The sequence below is a fragment of the Trachypithecus francoisi genome, unplaced genomic scaffold, assembly GCF_009764315.1.
Source record: "Trachypithecus francoisi isolate TF-2019V2 unplaced genomic scaffold, Tfra_2.0 Lachesis_group11, whole genome shotgun sequence".
NCBI lineage: Eukaryota > Metazoa > Chordata > Mammalia > Primates > Cercopithecidae > Trachypithecus > Trachypithecus francoisi.
This window is the reverse complement of record NW_022681456.1, coordinates 99,943,308-99,960,708: the sequence shown is the minus strand read 5'-3', so window position 1 is coordinate 99,960,708 and position 17,401 is coordinate 99,943,308. Positions and strand designations below refer to the sequence as shown.

The 17,401-nt window shown below is 39.6% G+C and overlaps 1 protein-coding gene across 5 annotated transcripts in view; it reads right to left on the bottom strand.

The window, feature by feature from the left end:
- The window catches only part of DENND5B (DENN domain containing 5B), a 208,207-nt gene that overhangs the window by 111,824 nt on the left and 78,982 nt on the right, over nt 1-17,401 (bottom strand). For 4 of the 5 annotated variants that reach the window (XM_033222495.1, XM_033222496.1, XM_033222494.1 and 1 more), the window contains exons 2-3: nt 7,740-7,805; nt 4,020-4,129 (exon numbers count right to left, since the gene is read on the bottom strand). In XM_033222495.1, coding sequence (XP_033078386.1) covers nt 4,020-4,129; nt 7,740-7,805 — 176 coding nt within the window. The remainder of the gene's footprint in view (nt 1-4,019; nt 4,130-7,739; nt 7,806-17,401) is intronic. The other variant, XM_033222493.1, reaches the window with a different exon arrangement.

Below are 17,401 nucleotides of genomic sequence, written 5' to 3'. Positions count from 1 at the left end.
TAAAGGCAGTAAATCTATGACCCGAATGCAAACTAATGGGATGCTTTTCAGAGATTTTCCAGGAGTACAAGCAAATCCTTTTAGATTTGCAGCAATAAAAAAAATGCTATGTGGTGCTTAACGATCGAACACAGTCTCTGCAATTATTCTTCAGGGGAAAACTTTTGCTGCTTACATAAAATAACCTCAGGGGCAAGGAGTAAAGAAAATATCAAAGACAGATCAAGGAAGCTGATAATTACTTTAAAGATTATTGTTTTGCAGACACAGGCAAAAGCTACCATGGATATCTCACTATTAATTCACTCAAATGATTAAAAGAAAAAAAACACATCAAGGGTGGCATTTTGCTCCAAATGACTGTGGATTCATATAGTAAGAAAGTACTTGTACCCAGGCCCCAGTGATCTTCCCACCTCAGCCTCCAGAGTAGCTAGGACCACAGGCATGTTTCCATCACATTCAGCTATTTCTTTTTTTCTTTGTAGAGAGAGAGTCTCCCTATGTTGCTTAGGCTAGAAACTCATTTTGAATACCATTCTGATTTCTCACAGAATAAGTTACATTTTGAAATATCTTACTAATTTAAGAAGATTAAGTATTGTGATCTATTCACATTCTTACCCAGTTTTCCACTGCTTGATTTAAACATTCTTTTCCTAAATGCCTTTCTATTAATTTGCTACATAAGCAGCTCATAAGTTATTTTTTTGTCACTGCTGTTCGACTATTTTAGTCAGATGCTTGTCTGGACTCTTCCAAGTCTTATAAAGATAACTAACAGTTGTGTTCTACTTAATATCTATAGTAGAGTCTTCACCAAAGATGATGCTAAGCATCTACAATATTAACTTCCAGCAAAATGGCATCTCTTGATTATTTTAGTATTGGGTAACAGTTTGGGAGAATAACCACACTGTACTCTGTAAGGAATCAAAGTCAAAGTGCCAAGTGCTTTAGGCATTTGTTCTTACAAAAAGCACCATGCTATCCCCTCCCTAGAGCGAGCCCAGGCTAGAGTTTACTGTGATACAAAAATATCACAAAGGGTCCAGTGTGACCCATAACATTTCTAGTGCAGATCAAAACTAAGTTATATAGTTTTTCTTTTGGGAAGGCAGCAAGGCAGATGAGAAAAAAAGTGAGCTAGAGAGTAAAAATGATCTGGATTTAACTTCTGAGTTCTGCCTAACTTTGGGCAAATTACTTAACCTTTGAAAATATAAGAATTCTCACTGGGTACATGTAAACATGTATGTGAAAATAACATACATAATGTACCCTAGCAGACATCTAGTCAATATTAATTTCCTTCTGTTAGATTATCAGGTTATAATGGAATCTTTTAACACTATATTTAAAATACTCAAAAAGACGCCCGGCGCAGTGGCTCATGCCTGTAATCCCAGCGCTTTGGGAGGCTGAAGTGGGTGGATCACCAGAGGTCAGGAGTACAAGACCAGCCTGGCCAACATAGCAAAACCCCGTCTCTACTAAAAATGCAAAAATGAGCCGCGTGTGGTGGCATGTGCTCACAATACCAGCATTCTGGGAGGCTGAAGGAGGGTATATAATTTGAGGCCAGGAGTTCGAGACTAGCCTGGCCAACATGGTGAAACCCCGTCTCTAGTAAAAATACAAAAGAATAGCTGGGCATAGTGGTATGCACCTGTTATCCCAGCTACTCAGGAGGCTGAGGCAGGAGAATTGCCTGAACCCAGGAGGTGGAGGTTGCAGTGAGCCAAGATTGTGCCACTGCACTCCAGCCTGGACAACAGAGCCAGACTATCTCAAAAACAGAAACAAAAAACAAAACAAAACAAAACAACTCAAAAAGAGCAAAGGCTATCACTGTGTCTCAGTTCACCTTTAATGATTTTTTTTTCCATTCTTATGTATATACCCAATTCATTTCTGTATCTATCATGCCTGGCATCTCCTTACTTTGGGGCCCCCTGAATTATATAATCATAGAGTTTATGGACATCCAAAATATTATTCAGGCTTCTAAGAAGAGCCCTTTCGAAATAATCTGAAAACTATGACCTACTTTATTTCTAAGAACCTCTCAAGGAGACTGACTGTCTCTCTATCTTCTATCTATCTATCTACCTACCTACCTACCTACCTACCTACCTATCTACCTACCTACCTACCTACGTACCTATTTTGAGACAGGGTCTTGCTATGGTGCCCATTCTGGTCTCAAACTCCTGGGCTCAAGCAATCACACTGCCTCAACCTCCTGAGTAGCTGGGATTATAGATGCACACCATCACGCAGGGATAAAAGAGACATTTAATCAGCACTGGTAACTCATTATGAGGCAGGAGAACAGGGTCTGGAGGCAGGGAACCTAAGGCCGATTCATGCTGACTTTCTAGAACTAAATCAAAAGGAAAACCCCAACTTTCCATACCCAAGTAGCAAAAGGACCAGTGGTTACTCCCTTTGTACTCTCCCCCCACCCTTTCTCTGCATGGCAGACTAAAAATTGAAAGTACTGGGCGTGGTGGCTCACGGCTGTAATCCCAGCACTTTGGGGGGCCGAGGCAGGTGGATCATGAGGTCAGGAGATCGAGACCATCCTGTGAATGGTGAAACCCCGTCTCTACTAAAAATACAAAATAATAGCCAGGCATGGTGGCAGGCGCCTGTAGTCCCAGCTACTCAGGAGGCTGAGGCAGGAGAATGGCGTAAACCCTGGAGGCGGAGCTTGCAGTGAGCCGAGATCGCGCCACTGCACTCCAGCCTGGGCAACAGAGCGAGACTCTGTCTCAAAAAAAAAAAAAAATTTGAAAGTACCTCTGATCGTTCCCCTCCCACAACCAATCAGGATGGTCGGGGGCCAAATCTTCATTTGCATAGATACGCAATAGGAGTATAACTTTGTAACTTCACTTCAGTCTCTGATTGGTTGTATGTTTATGTAGGGTGTAGCTTTGCTTCAGCCTCTGATTGGTATCCTCCCACAACCAAACAGATTGATCGTGGGCCATTACTTCATTTACACAGAGTGTACACCAAGTAACCAATAGAAAACCTCTAGAGGGTATTTAAACCTCAGAAAAATCTGTAATGGGCTCTTGAGCTGCTTGCTCGGGCCTGCTCCCACCCTGTGGATTGTACCTTCATTTTGAATAAACCTCTGCTTTTGTTGCTTCATTCTTTCCTTGGTTTGCATGTTTTGTCCAATTTTTTGTTCAAGACGCCAAGAAGCTGGATGCCATTCACCGATAAAAATTATACAAATTCAGATTTCTACTATATCTAAATAATGCAATTAAGTTGCTTTTCATCTTTACATTGTCTGCAAAAATGACAAATTACAGGCCTACCATACAACATTCCTTGAAATATGAAAACTGTTATCAGGCTCTTACCATCAGGCTCCTCTCAGGCCAATAAAGTAGTATCACTGTCTATCAAAGCTTCTATGTATTAATACAAATGCACAACACAGTTTAACAGTAGGAAACTAAAATGGGCTTTTAGGATCTACTGTATATATTTATTAGCTATGGAAACTCTGGGCAAGTAACTTGCTTCTCTGAGCTTCTGCTTCCAGATCTTTAAAATGAGGACAGTATCACATTTCTTTTTTTTCTTTTGTTTTTTGAGATGGAGTCTCACTCTGTCGCCCAGGCTGGAGTGCAGTGGTGTGATCACACAACCTCCACCTCCTGGGTTCAAGCAATTCTCTTGCCTCAGCCTCCCGAGTAGCTGGGATTACAGGCATGTGCCACCACACCCGGCTAATTTTGTATTTTCAGTAGAGACAGGGTTTCACTATGTTGGTCAGGCTGGTCTTGAACTCCTGACCTCAGGTGATCCACCCACCTCAGCCTCCCAAAGTGCTGGGATTACAGGTGTGAGCCACTGCACGTGGCCTCACATTTCTTATAAAATCACTTAAAGAATAAATGAAATAAGGTGCACATTCAAAATACGGTCACTACCTTCATCTTAATAAAGTAAAAACAACGCTAAAAAGAAAATGAGGGGAAAAAAACACATACCATGTTAACCGCATCTTGATCAAAAGGATTCCATTCTATATTCTGAGGATAATGGGCGAGAACTTTGGATTTGAACGTTCTTCTCAAAGGACTCTGGTCAAAATTTTCACCTACAACAAATAATACATAGTTAATATCTAGAACCTTTCCAAAAGCATGTCATAGTTTTATATTTATTTTATAGACCTACTACTGACTGATAATGTTGAGATCTGATTCAATTTCTCCCTCTAACCACCTGACTTGTAAAATCCCAGTGGACAACTAAAAAACTTAACAACAGAGCAGCATTTAAAACTTCAGAATCTGAATTTTAAAATCCTGGCCACTCAACTGATACTAAAAATCAAAATATGGTAATATAATCATTGCTGTAACCTAATTATGGTACACATTTCAGTGTGTGGTAATAAAAAAACTATATGAAAACATTTACTTCAGAAAATAAATGTCTTGTATTAAATGAATCATATGTCTTATGATCCTAAAATTTTATACACACTTAGATCCCCGTGCTACAGTGCTCAAAGGAGGCAATTTGGCTTGAGTTTCCACAAAAATCTCTGAGAAATGTGACTGCATATCCAGGTTGTTAAGTAACAAAACTAACAGAATTACAAACATCATTGCTGAGTCATCCTGTTTAGTAGACAGAACACATTAAACATACTAACCTTTTAAAATAAATGAGCTATCCTAAGTTAAATTCATTATCTGACAAAATTCTGGAAAGATAAAAGTAGGCTACATTTTAATTACATGTAAGAAAATTCAGGCCAGGCACAGTAGCTCACGTCTGTAATCCCAGAACTTTGGGAGGCTGAGGTAGGAGGATTGCTTGAGCCCAGGAATTTGAAACCAGCCTGGGCAACACGGTGAAGACACTGTTTCTTTTCTTTTTTTAAAAAAAAAAATAAATTTTTAAAAAGTAAAAAATTGAAAATTCAATAATAGATATCAGATTAGTTTTTTTAACCTCCTCAACCAGAGTAATTCCCTTAAGACCTATTATCCCTAAATGTCTCATGAAATATTTTAAGATAGATGGATCTGAAATTCTCGATGTCAAAAATCTGGGATCAAGGAACTAGAAGACCTTGCAGCAATTTTATTGTGTTCTGTGTCTTCCTACTTTTAGAGTTCTAATTAAGTACAAAATTCTAGCTATTACAGCAAAAGATAAATGTCACTTAGCAGTATTTATACTATTAAAAATATCACAAAGCAATTTGATTTATGAGTTGTATTTGACTTCCAGTTAGACTGTTTCTATTTTGGGTAAAAATATGAAAAAAAAAAAAAAAACAAAACACCTTGGAATGCAAAACAGATCACAGAAGGAAGAAAAAGTCGCACTCAAAAATCTTGCTGGAGACTACAACATAAAATACATAGGAACTTTTTTGAACGAGGACACATAATTCAAATATATTTGCTGAGGCAACTAAACTACTATTTCTAATTGAAGTCCTTGGCTAATGATGATTATTTTATTTAGATTCCTCTGACTTATTTAGGCAAACATTTCATCTCTGTATTTTTCTACTCCATACTTCCATCTTCTAAGAGTTGAGAGCACTCATTTCTAGAAGAGAAACTGTCAAAGACATCCCTAAGCAGAGTTTATCAATTTTTGCACCATGCTTCTAGAGTATGTAAGCATCAAAAAGTCAGTAGAGGAATGTGAAACTGTCCATGAGAGTCAATGTGGCCGAAGAACAGATTCAGGGCTCAGAACTGATTTCAGGAAGAGTCCATGATGTTTTTAAGCTGATGCTACATTTTCCTGTGAACACTAAGAAATTTTAAATTACTCACTTCTTCAGTAAAAAAGTTACTTGGCCAGAACATGGTGGCTCATGCCTGTAATCCCAGCACTTTGGGAGGCTGAGGTGGGCAGATCACTTGAGCCCAGGAATTTGAGACCAGCCTGGGCAACACAGTGAAACCTCATCTCGAAAGAAAGGAAAGTAAGGGGGAGGGTGGCGACTGGAGGGTGAGAAGGAAGGAAGGGAGGGAGGGAGGGAGGGAGGACAGAGGGAGGGAGGGAGGGAGGGGAAGGGAAGGGAAAAGGGAGAAAGAGAGAGAGAGTAAAGAAAGGAAAAGAAAAGAAAGATTTTTAAAGTTACTTTTCATTTACTTTAGAGAAAAAAACAAAATTTTTCCTAGTTATAAAGTCTATGCTGCTGATTGTGCACTGACACAGCAACAGCATATCTTCATGGTATACAGCCATGGAGAAACCCTCTCCACCTACCCTCTAACACCAGAAATACTTGCTTTTATTATCCATAAATGTAAACAAAATATGAAATACTACAGAAGCAGAAGAAACATGACATAACCTATCATATAACTCCTTGTAACACTTACCTTTTAATTCAGTTCTGCCTGTGTATACTTAAAATAACATTTATCTTCATTCATGTATCAAGTTAGTAATGGAACAGGAGATATATCAGAAAGGTCATGAAAGTGCCATTCTCAATATAATTGTTCTATTAACTAAGGAACATTGCACCTTCTTGAGGCACAAAGAATTCAGGAGAAGGAAACCACTTCCAGAAAGAAATGTTACAAAAACAAAAAAAGCCACAAAACAGTAACAAATGTAACAAAAGAAAAGCAAAACCACCACCACTCCACTTACTAGACTGCTTAAAAAAGGGATAACAGGAAAGATCATTGCTGTATATACACAGCTGTCTTGGCAAATATGATTTGGAAGGATATTAGAGGAAGAACCAATTATTTCGAAATTCTGGTATCACTGTTAAGAATTTAGAAATGGTCTGGGTACAGGGGCTCATGCCTGTAATCCTAGCACTTTGGGAGGCTGAGGCGGGTGGATCACTTGAAGTCAGGAGTTCGAGACCAGCCTGGCCAATGTGCCGAAATCCTGTCTCTACTAAAAATACAAAACTTAGCGAAGCATAGTGGCATGCAACTGTAATCCCAGCTACTCAGGAGGCTGAGGCAGGAGAATCAGTTGAATTCGGGAGGTGGGGGTTGCAGTGAGCCAAGATCACACCACTGCACTCCAGTCTGGGTGACACAGTGAGACTCCATCTCCCCCCCCAAAAAAAAAACCAAAAAAAGAATTTAGAAATGACTGGATGCAGCTATTCCTGCCAGCACCAGCCAAAATAAGAGAATCTTGGTGATGACTTTTGGGGATGAGAGATGGGGAAACAACCTGTACTTCTCATTTTAAAGACATATTTCATAAAGCTCGAACTTGGAATTTACTGCTGGGAAAACAAAACAAAACAAAACAAAAAACAGGAGAATAATTAAGTCTAAGAATTTGGATTCCCAGGAAATGAAAATTACATACGCATCCTGTACTTAAAATTTACCTTTTAAATATTATCTTGAAACAAACAAGGACTATAAATTTGTACAACTACCACAGCTACATATCAACTTAACTCCAAGTAATACTGCCAAATAACCTCCTACTAAATTGAAGCTTTTCCTCCTAAGAAAGTAGGAAATATCTGCCAAGAGAGCTTAAAGGCTACTGAATACATGTTTTCAAGGCTTGAAGCAAATGAGGTCTTTATGAAAATTAAGATGCAGATGAGAGAAGAGAAACATAAAATAACATCTGTAAGTCTGACCAAGCAAAACTGAATAAAGAAACATTTACAATGGGCTTGGGGTCACTTTAAATAATGCTTTATAACAGCCCATCCTTGTTTTTAATTTTATTTTTACCTGAAGTCGTATTTGCAGCATCTTGGCTCTTGCCATGACGATCTGCTTCTAGCCATTGGTACAAAACTACATAATGTAACAGAAACAAAAAAGCTTTATGAACAAATAAAAACAAACAAAAACCAAAAATGACTTTGAAGAATGGAAAATGAGAATAAATAATTAACCAAAAGCAGTTAAACAGGAGACATTAACATCAGAGTGTAGCTTAACACCAATGGAATGTAGCTGATAAGGGGTTAGTAATGAAAGCAAAGAGAACAGGTAATTTTAACAAAATAAGTGAAATGCTATTAAATATCTGTTAACAGTTTTCTGTATGGGAAACAGCACACACATTCTCTTCTTAATGCCTATTTAAAGAGGAATATTAGGAGAAAGCTAATGCTTCTATAGTCAGATATCACACAAGTTGAATATCCCTCATCCAAAATGCTTAGGACCAAGAAGGGTTTTGGATTTCTGATTGTATCAGATTTTGAAATATTTGCATTATATTTACAGGCTGAGCATCCTTGATTAGAAAATCGGAATACTGGCACTCAAAAAGATCAAATTTTTGAGCATTTTAGGTTTCAGATTTTTGGATTAGGAATGCTCAACATAAAAAGGATGACAGTAAGACTAAATGACCAACTTTAAAAATTACATCCTGGTTGGGCGTGTTGGCTCACAACTGTAATCTCAGTACTTTGGGAAGCTGAGGCAGGTGGACTGCTTGAGGTCAGGAGTTCGAGACCAGCCTGGTCAACATGGTGAAACCTCATCTCTACTAAAAATACAAAAATTAGTTGGGCATGGTGGTGGGTGCCCATAATCCCAGCTACTCAGGAAGGCCAGGCAGGAGGATTACTTGAACCCAAGAGGCGGAGGCTGTAGTGAGCTGAGATCATGCCACTTGCACTCCAGCCTGGGTGACAGTGAGACTGTCTCAAAAAAAAAAAAAAAAATTACATCCCAACAACTGCATATTGATTAGAATGGCTTAAGTCCCAAAAGCTGACTCTACCAAATATTGACAAGGAAATGAAGTGTCAGTAATTCTCATTCACTGCTGATGAGAATGCAAAATTGTATGGCCACTTTGGAAGAGAGTTTGGCAATTCCTTACAAGGTTAAACAGTCTTATCACATAATCCCTCAACTCCAGTCTAATCATGAGAAAAACATCAAATTCCAAGAGGAGTAACCTATAGTATATCTGTTAAGTACTCGTCAAAACTATCAAGGACAACAAAAGCAATGAAAGTCTGAGATTCTGTCATAGCCAAAAGGAGCCTAAGTAGACATGACAATTTATGTGGCTTGGATACTTCAACAGAAAAAAGACTGATATGGTTTGGCTGTGTCCTCAGCCAAATCTCATCTTGAATTGTAGTTCCCATAATCCCCACACATCATGGGAGGGACCCAGTGAGAAGTAATTGCATCATGGGGGTGGCTGTTCTTGGGATAGTGAGTTCTCAAAAAATCTGATGGTTTTATAAGGGGCTTTCCCCCACTTCACTCTGCACTTCTCCTTGCTGCTGCCATATGAAGAAGGATGTGTTTCCTTCCCCTTCCACCACAACTGTAAGTTTCCTGAGGTCCCCCCAGCCCTATGGAACTGTGAGTCAATTGAACCTCTTCCTTTTATAAATTGCCCAGTCTCAAGTAAGTATATCTTTATTAGCAGCATGAGAACAGACTAATACAAGAATATTAAGTAAAAACTAAATAAATCTAAATAGAGGCCGGGTGCAGTGGCTCACGCCTGTAATCCCAACACTTTGGGAGGCCGAGGCGGGTGGATCACCTGAGGTCAGGAGTTCAAGACCAGCCTGGCCAACATGGCAAAACCCCATCTCCACTAAAAATACAAAATTAGCCAGGCACGGTGGTGCATGCCTGTAGTCCCAGCTACTTGGGAGGCTGAGGCAGGAGAATCGCCTGAACCCAGGAGGCGGAGGTTGCAGTGAGCCGAGATCGTGCCATTGCACTCCAGCTTGGGCGACAAGAGCGAAACTCCATCTCAAAAAAAAAGAAAAAAAGAAATCTAAATAGAGTGTAGACTTTAGTCAGCAATAATGTATCCATATTTATTCACTAATTATAACTAATGTACCATACTACTATAAGAGGTTAATGATAGGTGAAATTGTGTGTGTACAGTGAGGCAAGTATATGGGAACAGGATTCTCAATTTTTTTGTAAATATAAAAACAACTTTATTTTAGAAATTACATTCCAATATTTAAGGTAAAAACACCAGCAACATGATATCCAATCTTATAAGTAATCTACCTTTTATAAATCATGTTTATCAATGCAAACATAAGCTGAAATTTGCTTTATACTGAGATCCCATTTAATCAATAATATTCCTAAGCATAATTATGAAATGTCAACTCTTGGAGGAAAGTTTATTACTGTAATGACACAGGCTGTAACTTAGCAGCTTTGAAGGGTGTTAAAACTTCTGAATGTCTTTTATTGTACTCAGATGTCTACAACTTTCAGACATCTTTAAAGAGATGTCAAAGTCTTTCTTTTAAATAGTCAATAATGATATTGCAGGGTACCAATGGCCAAAAGAACTTGCGATCCACACCCCTAACATTTGATGATCCAAGGACAGCAACAAATACTAAGCTTCTATGCTGGGGGGCTACTTACCCACCGATACTGTGAGAATTGAATATCCCAAACAAGGTTTACAGAAACTTTGCATGCTCTCCCCTCCACAAAAACAGCAACAAAGGGCTGAGAAAGCTGCCTACAGAACTCCTGAACTGGAATAAAAAAGGAACCGATTTATTACAAATATGAGAGAATCCTGAAATCATCAAAGTGGTTACTTAGATCTCTGAGGAACAGCCAAGGCTGTGAACTGATGTCCATGGTCATGGATAGATAGCTGAAAGACCTCTGAGCAGACAAACATCCAAGTCCTCGGTTAAGGGTGCCCCAGAGGGCACAGAAGTCAGCACCCTCCTCCAGAGACACACTTCTGGGAGGCAAACAATTGTTACAAATGGGACTAGCACGAAAGAATTCAAGAAGTAGACCTCAATAATTAAATATATACTACAGGTATTTCTCTTCTCTTTAGTTTACAGGGATAACAGCTACTCATTAGAGGAGGAGAGAGGGGAATTATACCATGACACAAAAATCTCCCCATTAGGAAAAGCAAGCATGAGCTTTACAACTGACAGTGAAGGCTGGGTGCAGTGGCTCACGCCTGTAATCCTAGCACTTTGGGAGGTGGAGGTGGGCAGATCACTTGAGTTCAGGAGTTTGAGAACAGCCTAGGCAACATGGTAAAATCCTGTCTCTACAAAAAATATAAAAATTAGCTGGGCATGGTGGCAAGCGCGAGTAGTTCCGGCTACTCAGAAGGCTGAGGTGACAGACTGGCTTGAACCCAGGAAGTGGAGGCTGCAGTGAGCTGTGATCCACTCCAGCCTGGGCAACAGGGCCAAACTCTGCGTCAAAACAAACAATTGACACTGAAAATCACTTCCACAAAATGAGATGCAAAGTAGGGAAACAAATCCATTAACTGCTCTAACAATTTTGCCCAGCTCCTATCTTAAGCCTAGATTTTCCCCTGATTAAGGCAGAAACTCTTGGTTATGTTCAGGTTATCCCTAGGAATATTTACCAATAGTTCCAATTACTTCATATAGCCCTCGTTTCTGGTTTTATCAGAGAGGTTTATCATGTTTGCTTTCATGTTTCATTGATAAAATCATCGTCTGTTTCTAACCAGAGACTCTCCACAAAACAAAGTCTCACACTATTTCCCTCTCTTCCTGTCCTGACAGGTAACCCCAGAAGCCTAGTTTTAAAGAAAACCATTAATAAAATGAGACATGAAAGCTATTCCAGGTCACTTTAACCAGTTATATAAAGAACGACACATAAGCAAAAATCATTTTAATAGATTTACATATTCAAATATTTCATCCTTGCCTCTAGATTACCAAAGTACAATTAACTTCAGTTTAAATAATTCAGAGAATTTCCAGTGAAATAAGTGCATTTGATTCAAGAACGCTACAATGTAAATCACCATTTATATAAAGTTTGGACTTTAAAGTCTACTTTATAGGACATATATTTTAAAAGATAATGTATAATTAAAAAAGAAGTGCGACTAATTTTTTAACTTAACATACTAGAATGTACATGGGCAGCTGTGGAAATACTGAACTCCCAAAATTTCTCACTCTCCATAAAATACATGAAATATATCATAGCACAAAAGGTCTGCTACTATGAATGTAGATGATGTTAGAATGCCAAGAACACATCTCTCTTTACTACAGAAACATGAGATCTGGCCTTCCGGTTGCTTCACGCTTCCTCTCAGTTGGCAGTGGAAATAGGGACCCCATCCCCAGCTCAAAGCTACTGGCAGAGAGTTCTGTAGCATGTTTGTGGGGTTGCAAGTGAAGAGGAAATGTTGAGATTTATGAACCTTGGGGGCTATTTTTCAGCCTGATCATCACGGTTAAATATTTCTTCACTCACTCTCCTCCCTAAACCTTCTCACTAGGAGGGCCTCAGTAAGTTCCCTCCTGCACTATCCACTTCCATCATAGCCTGTTTGTAACCAGAGACTTTCTCCACAAAACAAAGCTAAGCCTCACACGATTTCCCTCTCTTCCTGCCCTGACAGGTAACCCCAGGAGCCTAGGTGGGGATCAAATGACTAGTTCTTGCCAGTGAAATGTGGACAGCAATGACATCATTTCCAGGTCAAGGCACACAATCTATCTTTCCCCTGCCATCTATCAGCTAAACGCAAAGGAGGCCTTAAAAGATGGAAAGTTCCCAAAGTGGAAGAAAGCTGAGTCACTAAATGTCTCTGTGAAGTAGAGGGCCTCCCACCTTGGCCTACATTACACTAAACGTGAATGAGAAAAACTTTTATTGCCTCATGCCACTGAAGCATTATGGGGTTGTTATTACAGCAGTTAGCTATTTGTGTTTTTTCGCCTGGGTTTCTATTTGTGTTAGTTTTGACCTTCTGTCTATAATACTAACCCCTGACTATATCATACCTTCTATTGGTAACTTCTCTACATTGCTTGTTACATGTTTAAATACATGAGTACAGTTCTCCAAGTATAAGGACAGAATTTGCCTTTTTTTTTTTTTAAGACAGAATCTTACTCTGTCACCCAGGCTAGAGTGTAAGGTTGAGACCTTGGCTCATTGCAACCTCTGCCTCCTGGGTTCAAGCAATTCTCTTGCCTCAGCCTCCCAAACAGTTGGGACTACAGGCACACTACCATGCCCAGCTAATTTTTGTAGTTTTAGTAGAGACAGGGTTTCACTATTTTGGCCAGGCTGGTCTCAAACTCCTGACCTCAGGTGATCTGCCCACCTCAGCCCCTCAAAGTGCTGGGATTACAGGCATGAGCCACCATGCCCAGCCCAGAATTTGCCCATTTTTAATGCATGTTCTCTACTTTTCATAGAAAAAGCCATATATCCTACTAAGCTACTTATGAAGACCACAGGTTCTAGCCCACGACAAGCTTGTTATCCTTTCTAAACACACAACCCCCAAATCTAGTCAGCAACCTTGAAGGTCTAGGATGATGGTCACATAAGGAATCAAACAAAAGAATCTTGGAGGGGTCTCTGCAAATTCATTGACCCGACTGAGGAATTCAACAATACAGAAACTTAAATCCTGGTAATATTAAAGTTTATTTTAATTAATTTTTTTTTTTGAGACACGGTCTCACTCTGTTGTTGTCCAGGCTGGAGTTCAGTGGCACGATCATGGCTTATTGTGGCTTGGGCCTCCCAGGCTCAAGTGATTCTCCCACCTCAGCCTCCCACATGGCTGAGACTACAGGCATGTACCCTCATGCCTGGTTAATTTTTAAAACATTTTTGTAGAGGCAGGGTTTCGCCACATTGCCCATGCTGGTCTTGAACCCCTGGGCTCAAGTGATCTGCCCGCCTCAGCCTCCCAAAGTGCTGGAATTATAGGCATGAGCCACCTTGCCTAGCCTTAGTTAAGATTTCAGTAAGAGTACATCAACATCAATCTAGTAAGCTTTGAGTTTTTAAGATTCACAATATCTTTCCTCTTGATTACATCAAAATTAAAGAGCCATGTTATATTTAGCTAACACTAAATATACTTTCTCTTTTTAATTTATTATTATTATTTTTTTAAAGGCTAGTCAAGTGAAGCAGTGTGAGTGGAGAAGGAACAAAGAAATCTGTAACTGACTGTGATGAATTAGTTATCAGCACCTCTGCACTCGGACCAGCCTAAATACACTTGCAATTACTAAAATTTATTCACTGAAAACCAAAAGTTCACAACACAGTTATTCTGTTTCAATCTCAACTGAGTATACTGCAATCCGATTCTCTCATTAGCCACCCAAAGTTAGCACAGACCCCACAAGTAAAAGGGCATGCTCCCAAATAAGAGTGCCCTTATTTTAGACACCAGTCACACTTTGGAAGTCCCAGGCTACCTGCACTTCTAACAGGCTGGCTATAAATTTGAGTTTCCACAAGCCCCTCAGGTACGCTAAATTCACTAGAGCTTGCAGAACTCAGGAAAGTGCTACATTTACAATTACAGTTTTCTTACAAAGGACACAAATCAGAAGGACCAATCAAATGAAGAGATATATAGGGTGAGAACAAGAAGAGAATGCAGAGTTTCCATGCCTCCTTCTTGTGGAAAAAGAGCATGTCACCTGCTTTCCCCTGTGCACACATCAATGTGTTCACCAACCAGGAAGCTCCACCAAATCTCAATGTCCAGAGTTTTTGCTGGCTTTACTACATACGCACGACTCATTAAATCATTGGCTACATGACTAAGCTGAATCTCCAACTCCTTTCCCTCTCCAGAGGCCAGGTTGGCTCAGAGTCCCAACCACATAGTTGGTCCTTCCAGAGACAGCTCCTATCCTGAAGCTATCCAGAGGCCCATCATTTAGTTACCTGTTAGCATAACAATCCCATGGTCACTCAGGAAATTCCAAGGGTTTGAGAAGTTCAGGAAACATGGACAAAGATCAGACAAATTCTTTTTTTTTTTTTTTTAAAGACAGGCTGCAGAGCAGTAGTGCAATCATAGCTTAGCAGTCTCAAACTCCCGCCTCAGCCTTCCTTGTAGCTAGGACTACAGGTGCACGCCACCATACCCAGATGAGTTATTTTTATTTTTCATGGAGACAGAAAAATAGGTGTTTCTTGGCCTCACTCCTGGCCTCAAGTGATCCTGCCTGGGCCTCCCAAAGCACTGGCATTAAAATAATTTGCCACTGCACCTGGCCAAATTATTATACAACAGTTTTAGGCACTGCGCAGCTTACCACCAATCAAAGAACACGACAGTAGATTATATACTTGCAAAAATAACCTTAGCAATAAATTCAAGATCTAGAGTTCTCTGATAATAAGGAATAAACAAAGTTTTTGATCCTAGCCCATGTCTGTCATACTACTACTAAAATCTGAAGTGAGAAAACAATTTTAAAAAGTAATTTAAGTATTGTAACTACTATCATGAAACTCTAAGAGGGAAGAGTCCATAATTTTTAGATTAATGAATGTCATGTGCTTGCCAGTGGGTAGTAAATAATTTTTATTATTCTGAAGAACATCTAAGTGATTTGCAAATAATACATACAGCCAAGAAAACAAGGTTCTAGTGCTGGCTGAATATGCTGGTCTAGTAGCCTAATGCAAATCACAATGTCTTTTAGCAAGGGTTTTCTCTTTTTTTTTTTGAGACGGAGTCTTGCTCTGCCACCCAGGCTGGAGTGCAGTGGCCGGCTCTCAGCTCACTGCAAGCTCCGCCTCCCGGGTTCAGGCCATTCTCCTGTCTCAGCCTCCCGAGTAGCTGGGACTACAGGCGCCCGCCTCGTCGCCCGGCTAGTCTTTTGTATTTTTTAGTAGAGACGGGGTTTCACCGTATTAGCCAGGATGGTCTCGATCTCCTGACCTCGTGATCCGCCCGTCTCGGCCTCCCAAAGTGCTGGGATTACAGGCTTGAGCCACCGCGCCCGGCCGGGTTTTCTCTTATATAAAACATTATTTTATTACTAAATTAGAAACACATTATTAATTATTCTTAAGTATCTACCTTCTACAGAAATTTTTTATCCAATGCATTTCTGGGAAAGCATATTATTATCCATGTCACATTTTATTATACAGTATAAAACAAATCTTTCCCCGTTACTAAAGAACATACTCTTTGCTAAAGAGACACCAACAGAGCCACACTTTGCCTTCCGGAACAAAACAAAGTAACTCAGCATTAAAAAACTTACGGCTGACAAGTAACACTATGGAGCAACACTGCTAAGGTGATTCAAACAAACTTTCCTGAGGTATGTCTGAAAGAAGCAGTCATCTGGTCAGAGGTAAAGTAGACCTTTCCCTCCATTTCCATTAACTACGTTTGTTGCCAATACATGCTATCACCAAAAAAATTTCTATAAGAAGTCAAAAACACAAGGAACTCAGTTAAGCTTACATAGGGATATCAGTGATTTACACAAAAATACCACTTTCTTCCTCCTACATTAGAAATCAACAGTTCTCTAAAAGAAAGATATAAATTACAAGGTAGAGAAGGGGGTACATTTGTTCTACTAATGTAAAACATCACATTAGTCAATGCAGTCTTTTAGTAAACAGACTATCCTGTTTCATGGTCTATGAAATTATCCTAACATGAGCAAACTAGGCTAAATATGTTAGAAACAAGACTCACTGGGAAAGATAATCTTCCTGCAAGAATCAAACAGAAGTCTCATTATTCTAACAATTAACTGAAGTTGTTAGTGGCTTAAAATGGTTCAGTTGATGTGATTTTTGCTAAACAGAAACAGTTATCTGAGTCTCTGCATTAGTGTGTGGCCTTTTATCTAAAGGCCTTCAAGGCCCTCCCCTACTATGTTTGGTGTTAGAAGATCCAGATTTTAAAATAGTATTGAGGTTCTGCACAGACTGAAAATCATGCGTCACATATATCAGGAGGAGAACAATGACCTACAAGATGACAATGACCCTCCCAGTTCTGTAAGAGACTGTGATTCTCAAAGCTACTACCCAATGTACTTTTTTGAAATAGAAAGAAAAAAGTCAAGTCACCTTTGGGGCGGGGGGCGAGGTGTGAGCCATTTTAACCACTTTTTGAAGTTCACAAAATTAACATAAAACAAAGCAACCAAAAAGAAAAAAAGTGAGGTGAAGGTAGCAGAATTTTCCTCTTCTCCATGGGAAAAACAAAGTCTTCTTTCCTCCCTCCATCAGAAAAACATAAAAAGAAAATCCTCAAGATGATCCCCAGGCCTGAGTTTCAATTCATGACTTTTACTATACACCAACAACCTCCACTTGCTGTCTCAGACTCAGCAGCCTCAACATCAATGTTTCCACAACTGAGCTCATTTTTCCCCTCAAAGCTTTTCCTCTGTTGACAGTGCCACAATTCATGTAGCCATCTAAGCATTATTATCCACTTATTCATCCCTAAGGAGGAGTTAATTTGGCCAAGTGTGGCAGCTCACACCTATAATCCCAACACTTTGGGAGGCTGAGGCATTCTAAGGGGAGAGACCCATAGTTTTGCATGCCTATAGGCCTAGCTACTTGGGAGGCTGAGGCAGGAGGACCGC